The sequence below is a fragment of the Xenopus tropicalis genome, chromosome 4 (assembly GCF_000004195.4).
Source record: "Xenopus tropicalis strain Nigerian chromosome 4, UCB_Xtro_10.0, whole genome shotgun sequence".
Classification (NCBI taxonomy): Eukaryota; Metazoa; Chordata; class Amphibia; order Anura; family Pipidae; genus Xenopus; species Xenopus tropicalis.
In genome coordinates, this window is record NC_030680.2 from 14,616,002 (window position 1) to 14,642,703 (window position 26,702).

General features: G+C 49.5%; 1 protein-coding gene across 9 annotated transcripts in view; it reads right to left on the reverse strand.

The window, feature by feature from the left end:
• Window positions 1–26,702, reverse strand: part of shank2 (SH3 and multiple ankyrin repeat domains 2) — a 310,238-nt gene that overhangs the window by 22,771 nt on the left and 260,765 nt on the right. For 5 of the 9 annotated variants that reach the window (XM_031899733.1, XM_031899731.1, XM_031899732.1 and 2 more), the window contains 4 exon segments: window positions 3,165–3,300; window positions 1,598–1,678; window positions 1,329–1,340; window positions 278–298 (listed from right to left, as the gene is read on the reverse strand). In XM_031899733.1, coding sequence (XP_031755593.1) covers window positions 278–298; window positions 1,329–1,340; window positions 1,598–1,678; window positions 3,165–3,300 — 250 coding nt within the window. 9 annotated transcript variants of the gene reach the window in all.

The following is a 26,702-nucleotide window of genomic DNA, read 5'->3' on the forward strand; positions in this document are numbered from 1 at the left end:
TTCATAGAACTCCAAGACTTTGTCTCTTAGTCTTAGTGTAGTCATCAACACACACAGACACGTCACAAAATACAAAGACACAGAACGGAATCTACCAGTTACTTGACAGCAGAGCACGGATCCACCAGTAAAATACAGTGCAAACACAGGCAAACTACAGGGTGGGGGGGAGTCACTGTTACGTGGTGGGACGGGCAACCCTCGGAACCAAAACACACATTGTTATTTGTGAAGACAGAACAAAATAGTTCACAGAAAGTGCAATGTGCACCCTTACCCTTCCTTCTCCGTACAGAGGCTTGGAAATAGAAATGGGATCAATTGTCAAATCATCAATGGGAAAAACAAAAGTCTATTGGTCAGAGCATATGGGTGGAGAACACAAGGCACATTTCATACATCTAATCTCCTGGCAAATGGCAATCATTTCTTAAAGCATTAAATAAAAAAAACACGAGGACCAAAGAAGGGTATAAATGAGTTAGAACAATGGTGGTGGTGGTTTACGTAGGCAGGGAATACACACTCTGTGGCGCTCCATCGCTTGCGGAACAGTAGATAGGGCTGGAAGATGAAGGGAGTTGACTTTCTTCAACTTATAGAGACCAACCCTGACAACCCAGTTCTAGAAATTGTGTTAGGTGGCCATGCATAGACCAATCCTATACAGTATCTGACTGAGCCAAATGGACAGATATCATACATGATATGGCTGGCTGTCTATTGTCCCATTGGTTCAGGTTATTGGCCCACAGGAACAGTATGGAAGTGAAGTCTTAGCAACAAACCACCTGAGTAGCATTAATACAGTGTATTTTAACTACTATGTGAATAAATCCTGCCATCTTCAGGTCAGGGGGATAACTGCAATTCTACCCCTATCTACGGTAGTTACTTTATATCAGTCCTATGTTGTCTTAAGTTATTGCCAGTAGTGACTGTATTAATACAAGGCAACATCTATAGCATCTGCCCATCTACTCTTATCCGAAATGAAAGACGACCAGACAGTTGTTGCTTGAACAAGTGAAAAGCGATTTCAAGCAACAATTTGCCAGCGTAGTTACTAAATGCTCAGGCGATGGACAGATGATTAAAGTCCCAGCCATAAAGCATGACCAAACTGCTGCCAAACTTCCTTTCTGCGTTTATTAAAGCAAATACATATTGTGTTTAACAGATACACAACTTTTTGTTATATGTTAAGCTGGCTTCTGTCTGTCCTCATTGGCTTCCTACTAGTCTTAGGGGTATGAGAAGTGCACAAAACATCTAAGGGTCTGACACTTTATTCTATGGGGATACAACCCTAACCAGCGACATCTTACCTATATCCACTGCTGAGAGGGCCAAGGAATTCAAGATAAGAGAGAAATATTAGATACAATGCAAAGCACCGCACAGTTTTAGAAACACAACACACGCTCGGCTCGCAGGTCACTGCAGCACACGGAACATGGATGGCAAGGTGGTTATGGGGAAATAAAACATGCAGGACATGCAACATGGGTGTCGGAGCGCCGGCGCATGGAGGATGAAGACATTCCCAGCCCACCCCTCACACTCACTCCACATGCACCACAACTCACACTCTTACCAAGTTCTTCAAGCTCTGAGGTCATTGATTTAGATCTCAACGAGAGCGCGGTAGTCGGGGCCCGCTTTGGCGGTGGTGGGGCTTTGTATTAAATAGAAGGATATACAGACAGGTGTCAAAACGGCTGTATAAAGATGGCGGGCATTGATGGGCCCACTGCATGCAGATCATTATCATCACATCCTACATTTCTAACAAATGGACTTTCTTCAACCTAATGGAAAACAAGACTGAAGAGAACCAACTGCGCTTTTTCACTTCAAGCCCCCTTGGAGGTTCACTGTTCAGTCAGGACCCCCGTTAGTTCATCAATAGGCTACAGATATAAGGAAATATTGATCAGTTGTTCTGCTGTGACCTGGACAATATCTACTTTTCACCCTGATAGACCTTCAGGCTGGTCTTCCAAGTGTATCTAGGAGACTTTTTAGGTGTATCTAGAGCAGGACAAGACAAATCCCATCATCCTTTTCTCATGAACAGTATAAAATAGATTAGGACAAGTTCAAGTAGGACAAGTTCAAGAGAGTTCCTTCCTTGGAACAATATAAGGTAGTCCAGGACTTTAAGACCCATATACTTTCCCACCCCTAGGCACAAGACCCATATACTTTCTTATGTAGAACAATATAAAGGCATGGTGCACCAACATAAATGCAGCCTACACTTCTCAAGAATCCCAAGCCATGGTGGGCTGGTAGCACCAGTTTAGCTGAGCACTTCTTCCTCTTCCCCTATGGCCATTGACTAAAACTAGGGTCTATTGACAAACACACAAACTGTCTAGACACATGATTCTGTGCTGCATGTGCTCTCATAACTGCACTGAATGTGTTGCGCCTCCATGCTGACCCCAGTAAAGCACCAAGGAGATGTGCCAGCCAATGGGATCACACTCGCCGCACTTTGTAACTGCCATGTTCCATTTTCAGATAAGCGCTTTTCCCTTTATTGCATGTGATCCCAAGGGCCGGGACATCACATCTCAATGGGAGAGAGTGCCTGTCGGAGAGAGTGTTCTGTCTGCCGCTGATGACAGGACTCGCAGTATCTCTGGTCCAGCCGGATTTGCCTTGGATAAAAGTGCTATTGCAATGGGGGGGCTCAGCCATGCTGGATTTAAAAGCAATAAAACATACTCTGGCTTTGTGGATGGGTGGGTTAGCCTTTCCTTGTCCTTCAACAGACACATGGAAAGCTACAGTGTGTTATTATATTGGCCTATACTGAAAGGATTCCTCCTCCATGCAGATCTCATAGTCAAAGTAACTAAAGACTCATAAGTGGAAGTTGCCATATTGTTTGCTCTGGTTGATGAGCTCTCCATAGAAGACAAAGCTTATGACCACTGCCAATCAGTTGCTTTGGTGTCTATGGACAATACCACTGGCAAGTCAAGCAATTTGCTGTTATTGTTTGCACAGGGGGTTTTATATGGTTCACCCCTAGCCATGTCTCTTCTTAGAGCAGTCCCAGTTTCACCCTACCATGTCCATGATCCTCTTCAGTAAGGGCTGTTCCACCAGTATATAAATATCAATATAAACATATGGTAGAAGGGCCATACCTTTCTTCCTCGCCGTATCATCCGGATCCAGATTCCTGGTCACCGTCACAACCTTGAGGACGAGGTGGTTGCCCCCTTGCCGGATCATGTTCACTACCTGCCGATGGCCAACTTTCACCACATTCTCGTTGTTGACCTGCAGGAAAACAAAACAAGATCCTGTGATACCCAGGAAGCCTCTGAGCGATGGGTTTGAGGAGAAGAGAGTTGGAGACATTTTGGGATGACCTCATTATTATGATAAATAATAAACTAGTAAGTTATCAGGGGGCCCCAGCTCTTAACCCACTGGTCACATGGGCCCCCAGGGTGGTGGCTGTCCTTGCCAGCAAGTAAAATGGGGTCCCATACCCCTGATCTGCCCTGGCCACTCCTAAATTATCAAAAGAGGTGGCCCCTAGGAGACATTTTTCACAGGCCTACCTTCTAGGCTCCTTCCGCTCCCACAACAGGCAGGCGTGGGTGCCTAGGGGCCACGGTAATCAGGGCAAGGCCCAACAAGCTTTTTTTTAAATTATTCTGTACTCCTTCTGTCCTTCCAAAAAACATTAGAAACCTCAGATAACTTTTCTCACATCTTCCCTAACCAGAAGAACATCAGATCAGCCCTCTTTCTTTCTCCTGACAACTTGCTCCACAACGTCCTCGACTACTTCTCATCAGCTCAATTGTCCAGAGCGCCCTGCGCCACCAATAGTTCTGCCCCTACTTGGGGTGACAGCAGGTGACAGACCTGTTTCTTCAGCTGACCAGGTGAGGTTGGGGGTAAAATCAGGGTGACTCCCAAAAAATACAAGTGATCAGTGCTGGGCAAAGCCGGCCGGGTTGGATAGGGTGCTCACTAACCGGCCGGGGAAGCTAAATGATCAGTGGGCGGTGGTGGGACAAGGTCCTGGATAAGGGGCAGGCAATAAAAGAGGTACGTTCCTATCGCCCCCCCCCCCCAACTGTTGCACCCCTCTTCTGCCTACCCCTAGTTATGGCCCTGAAGGTGAGTTACCTTTCCTTTAAATAGTTCTATATAAACCAGATCTTTTCAGCAGCTGAGTAAAGTGATATTTTAGGATTTATATCCCCTTTAATGAATGGATATGATTTATTTGTACATCCCAGTAACTTACATGCCCCTTACACTTTGCTTGCCCTTCCCTTGTCCCTGGGATATATATATAATCCTGGCTAGTAAGAAGGGGGGGGTCAGTGATTAAGAACTGAAGGGGATCAATAATATTCAGAGTGATTTATATAAGTGATTTACTATGTGAAATTGTCCGACGTCTCCTCGTGATCAGTAATGAAAGGGCCCAATCGAACACTTGCTTGTAATTTCGGCAAGACTGCCATTACACAACACGGCAACAGGCTATTAATCAGACGCCAGCTCGCGGCTATAAAGGGCTGATGGATGGCTTGTGCGGTGGGCCATCTGCCCGCATTGTTATGTGGAATTATGGAGTTTGACACTCGGCGCAGGGAACCATTTAATCAGAAGCTTGTTTGCTTTTTCTATTGGAAATTAATTACCACTTACAGAAAAACGCGTGATTTGGGCAAAAAAATCAGGGAAATCGGGAACTGATCTGACTTGCTCTTTTATAGCGGGGATTCCTAAGCTACGGGTTGTGGGGGGCATAAATGGATCAGAGTGGGTCACAGTGGCCCCATTAATAAGGATACACAGTAGTGTTATAGGAAGGTGCATGGCTGGATCTAAACTTACTATGGGTCCAGAGAAAATATACCAGTCCCTGTAATCTGTTCCTTCAAAAAGTAGGAATAAATACCATTTTATAGGCAGAAATCCAGCTGCAAAACAGTTCTTCTCTTTCTGCATCATTTGAAATCCTGGCAGGGGAGGAGGGACTAAAACACTGATGTTACAAATTGTAACAACTTCTCCACAGCTTACGGACAGCATGCAGGAACTACATAACCCACGATGCATTGCACTGGGATGTTCCTTTCCTTATTGACATCACAAATGCAGCAGGGAATTGTGGGATTGGGAGGAAGATGACCCTTTAAGGCCCATGCAGGGATATGCAAGCAGAAGGGGGGGGGGGCTGCAATCCATCCACAATCATGATGAGGGGTTCTATCCCCATAAACCAGGATGGATGGACCTTATTTCAGTTGTACAGAAGAGATGAGGAGGTATCCTTAGGACGGATGGAAGAATGGAACTAGAGGGGGCAGAAGAGGCACGTGACTAGGGCACCTCAAAGCATCCCCATGCTAGGCACATACTGCCTCTGCTTACCCCTAGTTCCACTGAACTGAGGCTGCCAGGGTACCAACTAATCACCATCGCCAGGTGCGGGGCGTACCTTGGGTGCCCCTATGCTGGGCCTGGCACTGGCCTGAGTGATATTTGGATTTGGATCATGGTGTAACTAAAAGCCCCCCACACCTGCCCATGTATGAATAGTCCATTTTATATTTCCATAAACAAAGTGTCCATCACTATACATGGCTATTGGGGCCTCAATACCTCCCCAGGAGCCACATGGGCAACAAATTGCAGAGAACTGAATCAACTTGGCCATTGATCAGGGCACACACAAGTTGGGCAAGCCTTCAGATGCCTGGGGCTGAGTCTATGGCTTCTGTCAGCCTGTGTATGAGCAACTTGCCAGGCACAATAAACACACAGGGGGTGAGTAAAAGTGAGCTGTAGAAGACAATCACCCTGACAGTACAGACCCCCCTAGTCTTGCTAAGACTCACATCTCGGAGGGCAACATCAACTCATGTTGTGTTGCCGTATTCTTCTAGCCATAGCGGCACAGGTAGATGGAATCACACAATGGTAAACATGGGGCTCACTGGAAGACAAGCCAAGTAAAGATCCAACCACCTGCCCCACAGGAACAGGTCCCGCCTTCCAATAGTACCAGGGCCTATCAGATTTTCTCCTGGTGCCCCTGGTTGATCAATCCAAAGGCCTCAAACCTTTAATTCAGGCCCTCATTACCCTACTGCATTGGTTTATCTCTATATTAATGGCTAATACCCCCCCAATCCAGCCTCTCTTATGGATGCTCCCCCCGTACCCCTGACTTCTTCCATTTTCTAGAGCTCATTGTTGCACAGCATAAGGAAATTGCTCGTACAATATCCCAAATCTCTCACACGAGAAGCGGCAGAGCGCATCGTGGCTAATTAAGTGTGGCCTGGCAGACAAGTTGCAGAGCAGATTACACAATACTACAAGATCATTAGCAATGGTGGCAGATATACAATGCTGCTAACGCACGGAAGTTGGATAATGGAAGAAGCGGTCGTCTTATCAACATTACTCTGTATAGAACAGTACGGAAATATCCATAATCCCTTACTATACACAGAGACATGGGGCCATGACACCTTAATACAGGTACGTAGCCACATCTAAGGCTAATTACTCCTTTGTATGGCTACAGGGCATCGACTCTTTCACTGGCTTGAAGGCCAAACCATCAGATTAGCCCAGTATGGCCCAGCACATAGGTGGCCCTAGACCAAGATCTGCTCATGAATACCAACAAGCCCAAGTTGGCCAAACCTATGTAGGCTTTCGCCAGGTGGCTACATCAGTTGTCAATCAGACCATTCATCATGGGGGGGGCACAGAGGATAAAAACCTATAACCACAGGTGAAACCTACCTATAAAGCAAAGGGATAGCTAAAGGAATAAGAAACAAACCCACTCCAAGGAATAATCTTTATTCCCGTCATTTCCATGCGGTTGGGTAACCCAGTTCCTGGCACATTACTCATCGATCCGTGCCCTAATTCCATAACGAGCAAAGTGATTAAGTGCAGGAGCTGAGGCGCCGAGCGGGGCTCACTGACAGGGGGGTACTCGTTAGCGACTCCTATCATTATCCCAGAATGACCCGCTCCTGGATTTCTGAATCACAAAGGCGCCAGTAGCTCTGGGAGCTGCCATCTGGCTGCACTGCTCATTACATCTGTACACTGGGCGCCAATGCTGGGCACATAGGTGCTATAACCTGATTTCTGCCATCCACGAATCATAGCTCCGCCCCATACAACACTACCCTGCCCCTTTTACATCAATACCCCTCCCCCTTTGGTGCCCGACCCCCACCAGCTTGAAAAAATTATTCCAAGAGGTGGCAACCTAATATACCGGCAGGACCCTCTGATATACCCGTGGGTTGGGGGAGTTTGGGTAAGAATGTTCTATAACGTTACCTTTTGGTGAGCCCTCCCTGTTGATGACATCAGCGGCGGTCTCTACCTTTCTGTGATGTCACTAGTGGGTTCAGTTTGCTTGGGGGGTTCCCTAGGGGTGGGTTAGGGTCAATGGTGGGTTATAGTTTTATGTGACCTGTACATCACTACTGGCCAGTAACAACAAATAGACCCCCAACCAGCCCGACTGCCACCATTATAAAGTGCCCCGTGACCCGACTGGCCAGTAACAACAAATAGACCCCCCAACCAGCCCAATTGCCACCTTTATAAAGTGCCCCGTGACCCGACTGGCCAGTAACAACAAATAGACCCCCCAACCAGCCCAATTGCCACCATTATAAAGTGCCCCGTGACTCGACTGGCCAGTAACAACAAATAAACCCCCAACCTGCCCGACTGCCACCTTTATAAAGTGCCCCGTGACCCGACTGGCCAGTAACAACAAATAGACCCCCAACCAGCCCGACTGCCACCTTTATAAAGTGCCCCGTGACCCGACTGGCCAGTAACAACAAATAGACCCCCCAACCAGCCCAATTGCCACCATTATAAAGTACCCCGTGACTCGACTGGCCAGTAACAACAAATAAACCCCCAACCTGCCCGACTGCCACCTTTATAAAGTGCCCCGTGACCCGACTGGCCAGTAACAACAAATAGACCCCCAACCAGCCCGACTGCCACCTTTATAAAGTGCCCCGTGACCCGACTGGCCAGTAACAACAAATAGACCCCCCAACCAGCCCAATTGCCACCATTATAAAGTGCCCCGTGACTCGACTGGCCAGTAACAACAAATAAACCCCCAACCTGCCCGACTGCCACCTTTATAAAGTGCCCCGTGACCGACTGGCCAGTAACCACAAATAGACCCCCCAACCAGCCCAACTGCCACCTTTATAAAGTGCCCCGTGACCCGACTGGCCAGTATCAATAAATAGACCCCCAACCAGCCCGATTGCCACCTGCATAAAGGGCCAACCTGCCGCGATCCTGCGGGTTTTGGGCCCACCCACGTATCACTAGCCAAAATGAGCCTGCAATAGCCACAACGTTACACTGTATTTCCTTGTTAGTTTCCTTTAAAGAGCCAGGGGGGCCTCTGATCAGGGGCCACACATAAAAGCCAATGATGCTTAAGATGACATTTGGCAGCAGACGACAGGCGGCACGGAGAATATGAAATCCGCGCTTAGCGCTGGGGAAGGATCATTGATTCCACTTTATCTGCCAAACAATGGAAGCGGTGAAATGAGGCGAGAGAGGCAAAATGGCGAGGTCACCCCTCGGGGCCCCCACTAACTGACCCTTCCTATTAAAAACCGTAGCCTTTACTGACGAATGATCAGACTGTGGGGGGGACGGAGACTAATTAGCGCTCGGATAAGCATCTAATCAGCCCCATCCGGAGACTACTCTACTGCCATTGGTACATACTCATATTCAGCAAGTAATTACGGCCTGCACTGGCGCAATGGGCTACTGAAATACATTTCATTTAATCAATAAATGAGCAGCACGGACAGCCCATAATTACCCCGCCGATGCATTATACTGGTCAGGCCCCTCTCTTTCTTTCCGGCAGTGTCATATGGGATGCAAACCCCAAAATTACACATTTTCATTGTTTTTAAAGATGTTTGTAAGTGTCATTGCTACTGGCGACAGGACTCGGCCTGTCCCTTTCTACCCCTTCTCTTGGGTGGCTCTTGTTAATGAAACCATGTAGCAGAAGCCGGCTGACTGACAGACCTGCAGAGAATATGGTTTTCAGAAGGGATGTCAAAACCTCCTGCCTGGTTTTACAAATTAAGAAAACCGGATGGGACTCACTGAGATTGACACTGCAATCGGCGATTAGCCCTGCCCAGGGATGTCATGGCCCCACCTCTTCTCCACCCCTGTGATGTCATGGCCCCACCTCTTCCCCACCCCTGTGATGTCATGGCCCCACCTCTTCTCCACCCATGTGATGTCATGGCCCCACCTCTTCCCCACCCCTGTCATGTCATGGCCCCACCTCTTCCCCACCCCTGTGATGTCATGGCCCCACCTCTTCCCCAAACCCATGACATCACTGCCCACCCCCCTAGTGCCCACAACCCTAGTGGAGAAGCATGCAAGGCCAGGGTTGGACCCAGACCCCATCCCTGCTGGGGTTCCTGCCAGTCTCCCTCCCACAATGCACTGAAGGAAGGTTTCATTTATGTGCGCTCAGGGGAGGGGGTCAAGCTAGTGGTGGGGGGTGTGGGGGCCCCTGCACCCCCCCGACCCTGGTAGAACCAGCAGTGCAGAAGGGGACAGACGGCTGCTGCTTTCAATAGGGGTTTAGTGTATTCAGGCAGCAGAATGAGAGGTTGCTGGGAGTCACAGGGGTACAGGGGACTAGTCACGGGCCTGACAATGTATGGTTGGTCCGTGGAGCCGAGTACGTTCTTATTGGGCCGGAATCGCTTTATTATTACATTGATTTTTACGCTGCTGCAGGTACAAGAGAATCTCACACAGGCCTTAGGCTACGGAACCCTGCCCAACAATGCCAGGCCGTCTCCACCGAGGGGCATGGGGAATGGTGGGGGGCCCAGTGCAATGCAGGACCACCTGACAGTCACTCTAACTGCCTCCTACCTGAGGCAACACTGATTGGCTCTTAGCTGCTGATGGAGGGCTATGGCTTGAGCATCCCTCATTTTACCCTAAAATACCATAATAACAATAATATATAATTATACTCTTACAAAGGATCTTATGGCCCAGAGTATCCGCCCTCCCTGTGCTGCCCTAAAATGAAGGATTTGAATGTAAACACTGACGCTCCAGCCCGAGCGCGCTGAATACGTTCTTCCCATCGACAGAGAATTCCTGTGGCCGCTGACCTGAGACTAATGCGCGACTATATACTGTGCGCGTGGACAAAGAAGCGCATTAAAGCAGCGACTTTATAGCACAGACCCTGCGAGCTCCACATTCACCCCCCAGCCGCCTCGTATCCCCCTCTAATGAAAGCTATCTGTGTGCATGAAATCCTTTATATACTGATTGGGGCTTTAGAAATGTTTGTGAGGCGCCAGTGTACATATTAAAGGATAAGTAAACCTTTAAAATAAGTTGACGTAAAATTGACAAGAGTGCTATTGTAATTGCTATTGCAATTTACATTCATTATTTTTTTTAATTCCAAGATATTAAGGGATAAATTGCTGTTAATATGAATGCAGTTTGTTACAACAGCGCCACCTGCTGGTCACTTTCTGAACATGAAGTAGCCAAGGAAGTTGCCAGGGGAAAGAAAGAGGGCTGATCTGATGTTCTTTTGGTTAGGAAAGAGATAAGAAAGTTATCTGAGGTTTCTAATGTTTCCCTGACCAGATGAGCATCAGATCAGCCCTCTTTCTTTCTCCTTACAACTTCCTCAGCTACTTCATGTTTGGATCTTGTTTTGTGTGTCAGTGGCACTGCACATGCTCAGTGTGCTCTGAGTTGCTAAGCAACCAAGGCATCTTGAGAGGCACAGATCTTCAGTGCTAAAGGGCTGTGGTGGCCTTAGGCTGGTACAGAAACCCAAAAGACAATGTGCAGCCTTGTAACCTACTTCTTTTTGGAGATTTAGTTCTCCTTTAGATCACCTGGTCAGTTGATGGTTTCTATGGGCAGAATTGAGAAGCAGAGTAAGGAAGGTGCGGCCCAAAGCTGGCGCTATATATTCTGGTATATAGGGCAGTGGGGACGTACATAACTCCGGCCCCTGGGAGCACGTCAGAACAGCATAGTAATAGGGCAGCGGCTATTGTCTCATATGAATTATTCACTCTAATGAATTATTTATCCACACGCCGGGCAGGGAGCGGAGAGGAAATGCACTGTAATTATGGCCAACGTGCCAGATACAAACCGTATCATCCCTTCACCATAAGGGAACGTAAACTGACCCCCCCCCCCCCATCCCAGGGTTTTATATTTCAGGCAAAAAATAACAAAAACAAAACCTGAAGACCAACTGCAGATTATTTTGGGATCACTGGGGACTTCGCTATTGGTTGTTACCCTCCATGGCAATTCCTTGGCCCTAAGCCGCTTAGCTGTCTGTGGCCTGTTCCTATTCTCTTCATCAGGACATGGCCAGCACAGCAACTCTTCCCTACTGTGCATCAATTTTCTATAGGAAAAGGAAACACTTTGATGGCACAAGAGCGCCTTCTGGTGGCAACAGCATGTCACAATCACTGAATAGGAGCCAAACATCATGGCAGCTTCTTGGCAATGACAAGAACTATTAGGCATTCTCCACTAGCTGAAATAGGGCAACAGAGAAACATTACACATGCCAATTGTTTAAAAGTACATGTAAAGCCCACAATGTATATACATTGGGCACATCTCCCCTTCCCAAATGGCATCATTTGTACTGAACAACTCCCCTCTGGCTGCCAGCGCCATCACATTTTCCAAAAACAAACAGTAGCTGTCACTTGGCGGCCATATTCCCTCTGACACTTAATCAATGACATTTACTGCAAACAGCAAATGTGTGCTGTAAAGTTCATGCAATTCAGAATGCAAGCTTACACAGGCAGAACTTACTTTTAATCAAAGTCCTGCTTGGACTGAGTACTGTAATGGTTAAGCTGAGGAGAGGCAGAAAAAAATAGATCTATTGCAGAGTTTTTATGGGATCCAGCAATGCCATCTCTTCATTGGCTGCTAGACTGGAGGGTGTGTTTAGTAATCTGAGCTGGGAAGAACTGAGCATGCCCACTAGCCAACAGCCAAAGCCAATTCCTGAGGGAGGGGTCCGAGTGGGTTAGTGGAGGATAAGGAATTAAGAGGGTGGTGCAGCCTTATTATTAACCTTTGAACAACTGGAGTGGTGGGTATTTACAGATTTTTGTGAGTGGGGTTTACATGTCCTTTAAGGGCCCATTAAATCTGCCATATGAGGGTTCATAATACAAGTGAAGCTGGACATCATGCCAATGGGAGGCAGTTGGTACGGTCTATGCTACTGGTTCTGTACCCAGTATACAAAGGAATTGGTTGTGGGATTTTCTGCATATCTTGGACTAATGTTAATCCCAACTCAAACCTCCAGCTTATTGTCGCTGCCAGAGACCTACAGCTGGGCAGTAAGTGCAGCTCCTCCGCCTTCTCCTGTTATTCCCACATTGTTATTGCCAACATCAAACACAATATTCCCCTGCCCAGGACTCCCAGATAGACTGAAGAACACTCAGCCGCCTTCCATTAGTCTGATGCCCCGGGGACCCCTGCAGCCCTTTGTTGGGGTTTTGTTGCACTTTCTGCTTTTTGTTTCCCCCACAGTGATGCACAATTACCGGCGTCTGTCTGCTCTGGTATGAGATGCTGGTCTCAGAGTCCATGGATATAGGGATGGAAGTAAAGGGCAAGCTGTGTTTAATGGAAAACTATACCCCCAGAATGAAAACCAACAGATAGTTTATATTATGTTAAGTGATCTATGAAAGAATCTTGCAAAACTGGAATATATATATCAGTAAATATTGCCCTTACATCTTTTCCATTGAGCTGCCATTTTGTGATGGGCTGTGTGTTCCCTCAGAGATCAGCTGACAGGAAGTAATGCAGATCTTACTGTAACAGGAAGTAGTGTGGGGGTAAAAAAGGCAGAATTCTGTCCATTCATTGGCTGATGGGGCCTAGCATGTATGTGTGCCTTGGCTTGTGTGTGTGTAATGTGAATCCTATGATCCCAGGGGGCGGCACTTAGTATTTAAAATGGCAATTTTCTATTTAGGGTCACCCAGTGGCACATACTACTAAACAAGTAGTAGAGATCTACATTGTTTGGGGGTATAGTTTTCCTTTAAAAGGCTCAGTTGTAGACTAAAGCCATGCTGTCCCTACGGCACATTCCTAGACTGTCCTACACTAGACATCAAAGCAACCGCCCAGCGATGATACATAGGCACTAAGCTAAACTAACGCACCCCCCCCCCCCCCATTAGAGTAGATATCTCCTTACCCTGCCCCTGGCCAAGCATCAACTAGAGGATTTCATTTGTATGTGCCTGTGCCAACTAGATGGTGCACATTCAGGGGTATTTCAGCAACTATCTGGTTGCTAGTTGCAATTTACCCTAGCAACCAGGCAGGGATTTAAACAAGAGATGGGAATATGAATAGAAGAGGGCCTGCATAGAAAGACAAGTAATAAAAAGTAGCGAAAGAAACAATAACAACAGCCTCACAGAGCAATAGTTTTTAGTTGCTGGGGTCAGTGACCCCTATTTGAAAGTTAGAAATGGTCAGAAGAGGAAGGCAGATTATTGAAACTGTAAAAAATAAATAATGGAAACCAATGCAAAGTTGCTAGGAATGGGGCATTCTAAAGGTTTAGTTAAAGGTGAATCAGCCCTTGACAAGATCAGAAGCTTACTAGCCCATGTATGGGGCCAAACCACCAGCCTCTCAGGCTGATATATCCCTGTAGCTCATCCAGATATCAGTGGAGTGGCTGGAAAATCCTGTTGAACATCAACCCTATGGATATGTGAATACGGCCCTTTTCCTGGAAGAACTGGATCTGCCTGACTTGCCCCGCCCCTCGGTGCCCAAACCAAGCTAAAAGGGGACAGGGTGGCCAGAAGCTTAGGCAGCCATGGGAATGAGCAGAGCAGCCCTATGAGCCATAGGGAAATACACAGTATATATATCTCAGGCTACAGTTTGCTGGCAATAACCTAAATACATTGATTTTCATTAATAGAACGAAAAACCCAAACCAATGTGAGAGCTGCAAGCCAAGGGCAACGTAAAGTCTACTTTATATGCAACGCGGGAGTTGCAGCGCTAAGAGCTTATAAATAGGATCCCCGTACTGACTGAATATGCACTCCCCGTGCTCGCCGGAGCTGGGAAAGGGCCCCGAGGGACATTTTAAGTGATAGAAGTTCATTTAATAGAGTACAAGGAAGGAGGCTTTATATACACGGCAAATACACGGCGTTCTGAGGTGAGGGATGGGTCACATGGCAGGCGAGTTGCCCAGATAACAATGGGTGAATGGGGGACAGGGAGAGCCTATAGGATACACACTGATATGGCACAATATTACACTTAAAGCAGAGATTTGTGGTTTTAGTAGTCACTTGGTAGCTGACTGCTCAGAGCTCACTGTCCCCTGCTGTACCCCCCTCCCCTCAGTGTCGCCTGCTGTACCCCCCTCCCCTCAGTGTCCCCTGCTGTACCCCCCTCCCCTCAGTGTCCCCTGCTGTACCCCCCTCCCCTCAGTGTCCCCTGCTGTACCTCCCACTCCCCTCAGTGTCCCCTGCTGTACCTCACACTCCCCTCAGTGTCCCCTGCTGTACCCCCCTCCCCTCAGTGTCCCCTGCTGTACCCCCTCCCCTCAGTGTCCCCTGCTGTACCCCCCTCCCCTCAGTGTCCCCTGCTGTACCCCCCTCCCCTCAGTGTCCCCTGCTGTACCCCCCTCCCCTCAGTGTCCCCTGCTGTACCTCCCAGTCCCCTCAGTGTCCCCTGCTGTACCTCACACTCCCCTCAGTGTCCCCTGCTGTACCTCCCAGTCCCCTCAGTGTCCCCTGCTGTACCTCACACTCCCCTCAGTGTCCCCTGCTGTACCTCCCAGTCCCCTCAGTGTCCCCTGCTGTACCTCCCAGTCCCCTCAGTGTCCCCTGCTGTACCCCCCAGTCCCCTCAGTGTCCCCTGCTGTACCTCACACTCCCCTCAGTGTCCCCTGCTGTACCTCCCAGTCCCCTCAGTGTCCCCTGCTGTACCCCCCAGTCCCCTCAGTGTCCCCTGCTGTACCTCACACTCCCCTCAGTGTCCCCTGCTGTACCTCCCAGTCCCCTCAGTGTCCCCTGCTGTACCCCCCAGTCCCCTCAGTGTCCCCTGCTGTACCTCACACTCCCCTCAGTGTCCCCCGCTGTACCTCACACTCCCCTCAGTCACTATTTATTGGGCTGGGGGGGGGGGCTGTTTGTGCCTCTGGGTACTGGGAATGCCAGGGGGACTGTAAGGTGCCACAGACAGTCACTATTTATTGGGCTGGGGGGGCTGTTTGTACCTCTGGGTACTGGGAATGCCAGGGGGACTGTAAGGTGCCACAGACACTCACTATTTATTGGGCTGGGGGGGCTGTTTGTGCCTCTGGGTACTGGGAATGCCAGGGGGGCTGTAAGGTGCCACAGACAGTCACTATTTATTGGGCTGGGGGGGGGCTGTTTGTACCTCTGGGTACTGGGAATGCCAGGGGGACTGTAAGGTGCCATAGACAGTCACTATTTATTGGGCTGGGGGGGCTGTTTGTGCCTCTGGGTACTGGGAATGCCAGGGGGACTGTAAGGTGCCACAGACAGTCACTATTTATTGGGCTGGGGGGGCTGTTTGTGCCTCTGGGTACTGGGAATGCCAGGGGGGTGGAAGGTGCCACAGACACTCACTATTTATTGGGCTGGGGGGGCTGTTTGTGCCTCTGGGTACTGGGAATGCCAGGGGGGCTGTAAGGTGCCACAGACACTCACTATTTATTGGGCTGCTGGGGGGCTGTTTGGGCCTCTGGGTACTGGGAATGCCAGGGGGGCTGTAAGGTGCCACAGACAGTCACTATTTATTGGGCTGCTGGGGGGCTGTTTGGGCCTCTATGTACTGGAAATGCCTGGGCCTATTTTGAATCCCAGTCCAGAACTGGGTGCAGGTATATAAATAATGACAGCATGATGGGTCGGGGTAGGCAGAAAGAGGATTAGGAAAAAGGTGGATCAGGTATACATGTTAGTGTTTTGTCAACCTGCACATCACTAACTCCCCCCCCCTACCCAGAGACTTATTGAGCTGCTCCGGGGAAACATAAAATCCTGGCAACAAACTTCCATTTTAAACAAAGTGTACTATGTAAATACAACCAAATACAAAACTGCACGAGTGGTGAACTTCCCCTTTAATTCTATTACCAGGGACGAAAAACAGAGCAGGGAAAAAGAGCACTTAGCACACAATTGGCTGTGAGGCTCTGAATAATGTATGGGGCTAGAGAGGGGCCCAGCGGGGCCCTGACACTGTTGCACTGTGGGTGGATGCAGAGAGGGGACATGCCTGGGCTTTGCCATAGAGATAATGAACTGCCAGGGTGAGTGACTGCCTGCGCCGGGAGCAGGGGGGCCCCCACATGTAGCAGTGGGTGGATACAAAGCATGCACCAAGCCCAAGGATAATTAGTTTATAAGCATATGCTTGACCTGATTAAGGTACAATTAAACCCAATTACATACAGATAATGGGACATTTTTCATTTGTCATCTAATTTCAATGGAAGTCGGGGTCTGTAAACAGGAAATGCAGGCGGGGGGGCACGGCGAGATTACTGCGTACATGTCACCCAATGAGACCTTAAAGGCACAGGCAGAGGGCAGAAAGCGTACGGCGCCTGAAAACAAACCCGGCACGTTTAGTGGGGGTGATTTACGGGAATTCTGAAAAACATTAGTGCTTCCTTGGGTAAGTTCCACTGAGTACAATGAGCCCTTAACAGGATTAATTAGCAAAGGCAGTGAGATAATAAGGCTTAACAGGGCTTAACAGGGCAAAGGAGACATGGATATATATGCCCTGGATAGATATGTGCCAATGCCACACTTGGGGCCCCCCGGAAAAACAATAAGGGGTGTGCTTACTGTGGCAGCTGCAGTCATTCATTAGCCCAAGGATGCCGTTAATACTAGCATTAAAAGCTATCAGGTTGCCCACACTTGCCCAGTGCTTCCGACCCAATTTAGATGCAGCAGCTGGGCGCTATCCCGCCCCTCAAGTCCTGCCACTCTAGGCCCAGCCCTTTGCAGCCTTGCCATAAATCAGGCCTGGACCTCGTAGGGCTCAACAGAGATTATGGCATTCAGAAGCCATTCTCACTACATGTAGATCAGGTGTCACGTGTAGGATTGCCACCTATGCTGGCTTTCTTAGCCGGGCAGGGGTGACATCACAGGGGGCAGGGAAGAGGGGATCAGCGATTGGCCGATGGCCGCGTCAATGTTACTGAGTCCTGCCCGGTTTTCTTAATTTGGGAAAGCAGGCAGGAGGTTTTGAGCCCTTCCGAAAACCGGAATCTCCGGGTCAAAACCAGACAGGTGGCAACCCAAGTCACATAGGCCTATGGCTGGAGTCAGGCCCGGATTTGTGGCGAGGCCACAAAGGCCCGGGCCTAGGGCGGCACAAGCATAGGGGCAGGCAAATTTTAACATTTTGCTCCCATACGGAGCAATGGGGAACTCTCCCCACTGACCCGTATGGGAGATTCAACTTTGGCGCTTGCGCATGCACGCTCGGCGGGCGGGGGAAGGGGGGTTCACGCATGCGTATTGGCGCGGCGGGGGGGGATAGGGGGTGCCAAATGGGGGTGGCCTCGGGGCGTCCCCAATACAAATCCGGCGCTGGCTGGAGTAAGAAAGGGGTGATGGTAATTAGGGTAGCCACCTTTCCGTGGGGTGGGTGATGTTGGGGCAGAGCCAGTGATACCAGAGATGGGGGTTGGCCACTGACTAACCGCCACGTTAATCTAATTTGGAAAACTGAGCCAGCAGTTTTGAACCTGGACAGCCCTTACGCAGACCAACTGCAAAGTTGCTAGGATTGGGCCATTCTATAACATATTAAAAGTTAACTTTAAGGTACACCGCCACTTTAAACAACATTTTCAGATAATGAATATACCAGAGGCTGACAATCAGCCAGGCATTATGGGACAGACAAAGTAGCAGAATTTAGCGAATGAGCTGCTGGCAGAAGCCAAGAGGGGGTGCGGGATGAGAGGCTGCAGGTTCCATTGCTTAGTAACAAGGGGAAATGCATTCCGTGCCGCACAGTGACTCACAGGATCCGTGCATCAGCTGCTCGCAGCCTAAAATGGAAGGTGTGCGCCAGTCTGCAAAAACAAATGTTTATGGGGGGGCAGCAGATACACGGCAGTCTCGCGGGGGCCTCAGGTAGGAGGTGGGCTTAGTGCGGATTTGTAGTTTGCAGAGGACAGTTTTATCCACAAGCCTTACAGCCTGGGCCATAGTCTCACAGGGGAGCTGAATGTTAACAAGCCGAGTGCCACAACCAGCAGTGCAGATATTAACATACCCTGTTACTGGATGGTAGCCATATTGCTTTTAAGCCACACCCCTATTTTCTTAAAGGGCACGTATCATCCTGAAATTGCTTCCGCTACCAGAGGTTCACGAGCAGATTTCAGCTGTCCATTCCAGTCCTTCAGACCAATCAGCAGCTTATCTGTCCGTGTATGGGCACCCCGATGGGCCTACCCAACTGACATATGGCCTAAAATTGGGCAGATTTGATTTTCCGTGGGATCAGGGACTACATTTGCTCAATAATGTGATCATTAATCCAACTGTGTGTATGCCTGTCACTTTAATTTAATTGTTTGGCCCTAGAGCCTAGTTTATGTGGGGGCAGCCATGCTGCGGCACACACATAACGAGCAAGTTATAATAATTGCTCTCAGTCACCAATATGGTTTCCTGGTCTGGGGCCCCAAAACACCTCCCAATTAGCACAGATTCTGTGGCCCCTGTGCGTTCCCCTGCGTGGCTAAACAAGTGTTGACCCCCCCCCCCCCGCCAAAAAAATGGAATGTGCCGTGCTTGGCAGTGACCAGCGTTTGTATCTGGCTCCAATAGGAAGAATACAATTTCCGCTGCACCACAGGGTTTATACGCAGCCTCCAGCTACTGTTATACTCCCAGCATGCACCAGTGAATTGTAAAAAAGCTGAGAGCAGAATGTTTCCCCCTGAAGTGAAAGCCGCACATTCCCGCAGGTGCCCAGCCTCCCACTCAGCCCCTGCGCTGGCGCCCCCTCCCCGTGGCACATACTAAATGCCATGGTGCCCCCCTGCGCCGTGCCGGAGGGGCGGCCTGGTGATGTGCCAGGAGATGCCGTTGCACATGTTTCTCTGCCCTTTCCTTCAGAACGCAACAAACATCGAAATGGGTTTATAATGGACTAAAGCAAAAAAGGAAAAAAAATAGATACTTTGTTACCATAGTAACTTATTATCATGAACTGTCATTGGTCTCTACAGCCTGTCCCAACCCATGTCTCCCTCCCACCTCATGGCAAAAAGCCTATCTGTACGGTAGGGCTCATTTCCCAAGGCAAGCGCAAAACCAGCCTGTCTATACACTCCTTGCACCCAGTGCCAGTGCCAGTAGGGTGCCATCAGGGGGCATGGAAGCATAATACCTTGGTTTAAAGGTAAATATGCAGGTAAATATAATGGTTTTCTGCCCATCTGTCCAGGCCCGGACCGGCAATCTGTGGGTTCAGGCAAATGCCAGAGGGGCTGCTGTAAGGTGCCATAGTCACTCACTATTTATTGGGCTGGGGGGGCTGTTTGGGCCTCTGGGTACTGGGAATGCCAGGGGGGCTGTAAGGTGCCATAGTCACTCACTATTTATTGGGCTGGGGGGGCTGTTTGGGCCTCTGGGTACTGGGAATGCCAGGGGGGCTGTAAGGTGCCATAGACACTCACTATTTATTGGGCTGGGGGGGCTGTTTGTGCCTCTGGGTACTGGGCATGCCAGGGGGGCTGTAAGGTGCCACAGACGGTCATTATTTATTGGGCTGGGGGGGCTGTTTGGGCCTCTGGGTACTGGGCATGCCAGGGGGGCTGTAAGGTGCCACAGACGGTCACTATTTATTGGGCTGGGGGGGCTGTTTGTGCCTCTGGGTACTGGGAATGCCAGGGGGGCTGTAAGGTGCCACAGACACTCACTATTTATTGGGCTGGGGGGGCTGTTTGGGCTTCTGGGTACTGGGAATGCCAGGGGGGCTGTTAGGTGCCACAGACAGTCACTATTTATTGGGCTGGGGGGGGGGCTGTTTGTGCCTCTGGGTACTGGGAATGCCAGGGGGGCTGTAAGATGCCACAGACAGTCACTATTTATTGGGCTGGGGGGGGGGCTGTTTGGGCCTCTGGGTACTGGGAATGCCAGGGGGGCTGTAAGATGCCATAGACACTCACTATTTATTGGGCTGGGGGGGGGGCTGTTTGGGCCTCTGGGTACTGGGAATGCCAGGGGGGCTGTAAGATGCCACAGACACTCACTATTTATTGGGCTAGGGGCCGTTTGGGCCTCTGGGTACTTGAAACCCAGTCCAGGCCATGGTGGCACACTTGGGCATCATGTCCACTTCAATAGGCACAGACTATTTCTTTTTTGCCTAAGGTCCACCTCCTTGACAGTAGTTCTACCAGAGCTTCTTGGGGCAGCAGGGGTCCTCCAATAAGATCTTTTTGGGGCCTAGTACCTTGAAGTGGCCCTTCACACAACCAAGAGACCCTAATGATATAAGGAGAGAGTGCTCCAAGGAAGCACCACATGGTATAGACAAGCTGTAAATCCAGGCTAATTAGATACCACCAAGGGCCACTCTTCTCCAAACATCATATTGACATTTCACTTCCAGCAACCATAATGCACTGTCTGGGAGTATTATTTACTATCGGCTATTAGTCGGGAATTAATTACCCAGGAAATGACTGGTGATTCTAATGCCAAACATTACTTAGCATTCCTCTGCTACTTTATTGATTTTCAATAACAGATAGGAATCTCTGCTGAGCAAAGAGGGAGCTATGGTTCTGCAAGAGGGAAGAGCCGACCGGCCAAGGGATACCCATGGAATCCCACTATCCAAGGCACAAGAAGAAGACACGACGCAAGGGGTTGTCGGACTTTTTGAACTAAGCCCAACCTCCCCCTGGAAGTCCAGCTTGCGGTCAGGGCCCTCCTTAGCCAAAAACAAGGTGACAGATATGGGAAAACATTGTCCATTCGACTACAGGCAAGCAGATGCCAACCCCAACTACCTAACCTTCAAGGTAGGCCTTCAGGATGAGGGTATGAGGGCCTTCAGTATGAGGGTAAATAAGCATAAATGGCCTTTAAACTAAGGAGGGTACCACTGTTTCATGCCCCCCAAGGGGGGAGGTCAGCCTCCATAGCTTGGGAACCATTGGACTAGGCCAGTGAATAGTGTGCACACTGGCTATGTATAGACAATGACCATGGAGCCAGGGCCACCACCATGGGGGGAGAGGGGGTACTAGTGTGCCGGGCCCGGTGAGTCCTGCCCTTGTAGGGGGCCCGGCTACGTTGCAAAACTTGGGCAATTTACAAAACTTACGGAAAAACTTAACGTAACCTGCCTAGAAACTTAAGAAACTTGCATAGTAAAATACAATTCAGAGAAGCTGGACGGGGGCAGGACTGGGGCAGGCAGGGGGCAAACTCCACTGAGCACCAATCAGTTATTGAGGTAAATTCCACTGCCCCCAATGAACTAACTTATTAGCACATTCATTAAATATTTAATTAACGATTTACATGAACTGCTTATTATGGAGTAACATCAGCTGTTTATATTGCACACACAAGAGGTGGGGCCCATATAAATGACTTGTACGGGGCCCAAAATTTCCTGCCGGTGGCCCTGTGTGCAGCTATCAGAAAGGGCACAAGTGCTACAGGGGTTATACATAGATTGGCTGAAGCCCCCCTCTCCGTGTCTCAGCTCTAACGGATCAGATGTTTCTCTATAAACAGACATTGGCCGGCTAATGAATTGCGCATATGGCCCGGGCAGGGTATATTACCCACACTGGGCTCCTCAGGGCTATTAAGATTTTATACAAGAGCAGCGATCGCTTTATTGGAGAAAGTCGGCACAAATACTTATCTCCGTTCATTGCTTATGTTAATAAATCCGAAAGGTGCCTGAGAGGCTTATTGCTGCAGCACGCCGGGTGTGTTAAATGCCCCGCGCTCTTATTGGCCAATCTTGCCTTCAGTACACTCCACTTAGCCAGCAATTACCCACAATATATATGTTTATGGGCCATGTTAGTCTGTGTGTTGTTTATACTGTAGCCTTTCGCAAGCACCACTGGGCACATTCACAAGATGATACGGTCCCCAGAAGACTGCTCAGATAGCCCTTATTAGGTCCACACTGGGAGTCAAAATAGGCCCTGGCATTCCCAGTACCCAGAGGCACAAACAGCCCCCCCAGCCCAATAAATAGTGAGTGTCTGTGGCACCTTACAGCCCCCCTGGCATTCCCAGTACCCAGAGGCACAAACAGCCCCCCCAGCCCAATAAATAGTGAGTGTCTGTGGCACCTTACAGCCCCCCTGGCATTCCCAGTACCCAGAGGCACAAACAGCCCCCCCAGCCCAATAAATAGTGACTGTCTGTGGCACCTTACAGCAGCCCCTCTGGCATTTGCCAGAACCAACAGATTGCCAGTCCGGGCCTGACCCTTTTGTAATCCACTGCTATATAGTACTCAGTAGTCATTGTTATAATATATATTTACGTCCTGGGGGTTCTGGCAACTGTTAAAGTACAACTCCCTGCAACCCCATACAGGCCTGTGCATCACCAGCTTCCACTACAATGTTAAACAGGACTGCAGGTTTGGACAAGGCCCTTTAGGGCCCACCAGAAAATCTCAATAGAATATAATAGGACCTTAGATTGTAAACTCCCTTGGGGCAGGGGCTGATGGGAATGTGATAGGGACCTTAGATTGTAAGCTCCACTGGGGCAGGGACTGATGGGAATGGGATAGGGACCTTAGATTGTAAGCTCCACTGGGGCAGGGACTGATGGGAATGTGATAGGGACCTTAGATTGTAAGCTCCCTTGGGGCAGGGGCTGATGGGAATGTGATAGGGACCTTAGATTGTAAACTCCCTTGGGGCAGGGACTGATGGGAATGTGATAGGGACCTTAGATTGTAAGCTCCACTGGGGCAGGGACTGATGGGAATGGGATAGGGACCTTAGATTGTAAGCTCCACTGGGGCAGGGACTGATGGGAATGGGATAGGGACCTTAGATTGTAAGCTCCACTGGGGCAGGGACTGATGGGAATGGGATAGGGACCTTAGATTGTAAGCTCCACTGGGGCAGGGACTGATGGGAATGTGATAGGGACCTTAGATTGTAAGCTCACTGGGGCAGGGACTGATGGGAATGTGATAGGGACCTTAGATTGTAAGCTCACTGGGGCAGGGACTGATGGGAATGTGATAGGGACCTTAGATTGTAAGCTCACTGGGGCAGGGACTGATGGGAATGGGATAGGGACCTTAGATTGTAAGCTACACTGGGGCAGGGACTGATGGGAATGTGATAGGGACCTTAGATTGTAAGCTCACTGGGGCAGGGACTGATGGGAATGTGATAGGGACCTTAGATTGTAAGCTCACTGGGGCAGGGACTGATGGGAATGTGATAGGGACCTTAGATTGTAAGCTCACTGGGGCAGGGACTGATGGGAATGGGATAGGGACCTTAGATTGTAAGCTCACTGGGGCAGGGACTGATGGGAATGTGATATAGATGTAAAGTGCTGTGGAATATGTAAGCACTATATAAACAGAGAAATAGATATAAAATCTGCAGCCCCCCAGCCTGTGCTGCTTTGCCCAGAGCATTCTTTCCTTCAGCCGCACACCCCATGCTTAGGATTAGAGGCTGCAGCAGCTGTCTCGTTCTCTCTTACATCCCTGCTACTGACAAGGTGCAAGGTTTGTTGCTAGGATACTGTTGCTCCGAGTAACAACTCCACTAGTGATGCACAGCAGAACAGTGAGAATATTCCCGTGCACCGGCGGCACAATGTTGGCTCCCAGTCAGGGTGCCCTCGCAGCGTCACCTTGCAACTAATCCTGTGCCTCAGTTATTAGGGCGGTTAATTCTCTCACCGGAGACCTCGCCGCTGCAACTCTTTCATTATCGGCGCTCGCCAAGACAAGCGGAATGAAACTTGTCGGCACGGATCAAGTCAGCCCAAAAAGCGTTCCGGCAGGCCCATCGCTGCCTTCCAGCAAAGCCTTAAAGCTCTTAATGTTTCAGGTCATATACACAGAGCCTGACACAAGCGGGGCCTCTCCGAAACAGATTGTGCCCTTCTCCTGACGCATTTTGTACGAAAGCAACGAGGCTGAGATGAACATAGAATCCAATATTTATGATGGCTTCTATTTTTAGATGATCTGCTATAAAATGTACAAACCATGCAGAATTCCCTATAAACAAGGTTTCATATCACTGATTTGGTTACAGTGTGTCAGTAACGTGGGCCTTGAGGTCTAACATTTAGTGAAGGACCCTGTTAAAAACATCAAGCTTAGGGGTTTGAAAAGATTATATATTATATATAATAATCAGTTATCCTACTATAGTTCCAGGAATAGCTGAGACCCCCAAATCTCATCCCAAATGTGCTTCAGGCTGAGAGAAATATTCAGGGGAATGTAAAAGCACTCCGCTATCTGGCCTTCAGGCTGCACCCCTAGCTCATAACAGTCACCCTGCTATAGTTCCAGGGGTACCCAGGGCACAAATAAGCACTCACCCCAAATCCCCCCCTAACTGGCCTTCAGGCTGGGCCCCCTTAGCCCATAACAAGGTTACAGATATATAGAAACATTGGGGTAACAGTCACCCTGCTATAGTTCCAGGGGTACCCAGGGCACAAATAAGCACTCACCCCAAATCCCCCCTAACTGGCCTTCAGGCTGGGCCCCCTTAGCCCATAACAAGGTTACAGATATATAGAAACATTGGGGTAACAGTCACCCTGCTATAGTTCCAGGGGTACCCAGGGCAAAAATAAGCACTCACCCCAAAACTCCCCCTAACTGGCCTTCAGGCTGGGCCCCCTTAGCCCATAACAAGGTTACAGATATATAGAAACATTGGGGTAACAGTCACCCTGCTATAGTTCCAGGGGTACCCAGGGCACAAATAAGCACTCACCCCAAATCCCCCCCTAACTGGCCTTCAGGCTGGGCCCCCTTAGCCCATAACAAGGTTACAGATATATAGAAACATTGGGGTAACAGTCACCCTGCTATAGTTCCAGGGGTACCCAGGGCACAAATCAGGCTAGGCCCCCTTAGCTCATACTATATCTCATATAGACAAAAGAATATAGAGTGAGGGGCCAGCTGCCCCCATAAGGACACACATGCAAGATTTTAGTTACCCTTTAACAGTTACATAACTAAGTTTCCCTTTACTCTGTGTGGCTGAACTGCAATGCTGTTAAATCATTTATGGTTAAAGCAACTCTCCCTGCCTGGGTCATGTCCCTGTGTGAATGGGCAGCGTTACTGTATGATTAGTGTTCTGTGCTGCTCGGCCGGGCAGGAAAACAAGCGATGGGGCAGAAGATCTGGGCCACATGTTAATAGATCTGTGCCAACCCGCAATGGACCAACCTATGTATAAATATATATTATTTGACTAGAGCACTCAGATGTTGTTGGACTACAACTCCCAGAATGCAACAGGGGCAGCAGACCTTGCCGTATGACTCATTGAACCAATAAACTTTTTTTTTTAAAGGGGAAGTAAAGCTACAGGTAACGCCTAGAGTCCTGAAAGAGGTCTCTTAGGCCCCAGTGGCTGGTTTTATTGGCTCACTGGCCCAGTCCGGCCCGGTCCCATCCTCCTGAGTAGTATAACCACACAAGGAATCCATAAGGAATCACATTCTACATAACAAGTGTCCTCTTATTCCATAATCCCAGGAGCAGAACATCCCGACAGAGAGGGAAAGGTAATCAATGCAGCGAGAGGGGATTAGCATGGGGAGAGGCTTAGGGAGGGCTTAGAGTTCAGGGAACAAGTGCATTATGCAGGATACACTATATCAGTGCTTATATCCCAGGTTTATATAGAGCCCCGGCCATAGAACCATCCTCCTCTCTTAGTGTTTATTCATCACCCGCTCTGTTTAGTGCAGAGACCGCTCAGATCAAAGGTGTCTGAACCGTCAGTGCAACAAATACAAAGAGATGGAATTAATACACTAAAATACAAATAATTATCTATCAATTAACAAATTTATATACAAGTTGGACTGGGCTGGTGGGACACCGTGAAAAAGCCAGGTACGCCCCGCAGACCCAGGCCCCCTCCCTGCCCCCAACCCTGCAGACCCAGGCCCCCTCCTTGCCCCCCAACCCTGCAGACCCAGGCCCCCTCCTTGCCCCCCAACCCTGCAGACCCAGGCCCCCTCCTTGCCCCCCAACCCTGCAGACCCAGCCCCCCTCCCTGCCCCCCAACCCTGCAGAACCCGGCCCCCTCCCGCCCCCCAACCCTGCAGACCCAGGCCCCCTGCCTGCCCCCGCCCAGACCCAGGCCCCCTGCCTGCCCCCCGCCCAGACCCAGGCCCCCTGCCTGCCCCCCCACCCCGCAGATGCAGACCCAGGCCCTCTCTCTGCCACCCACCCTGTAGACCCAGGCCCCCTGCTTG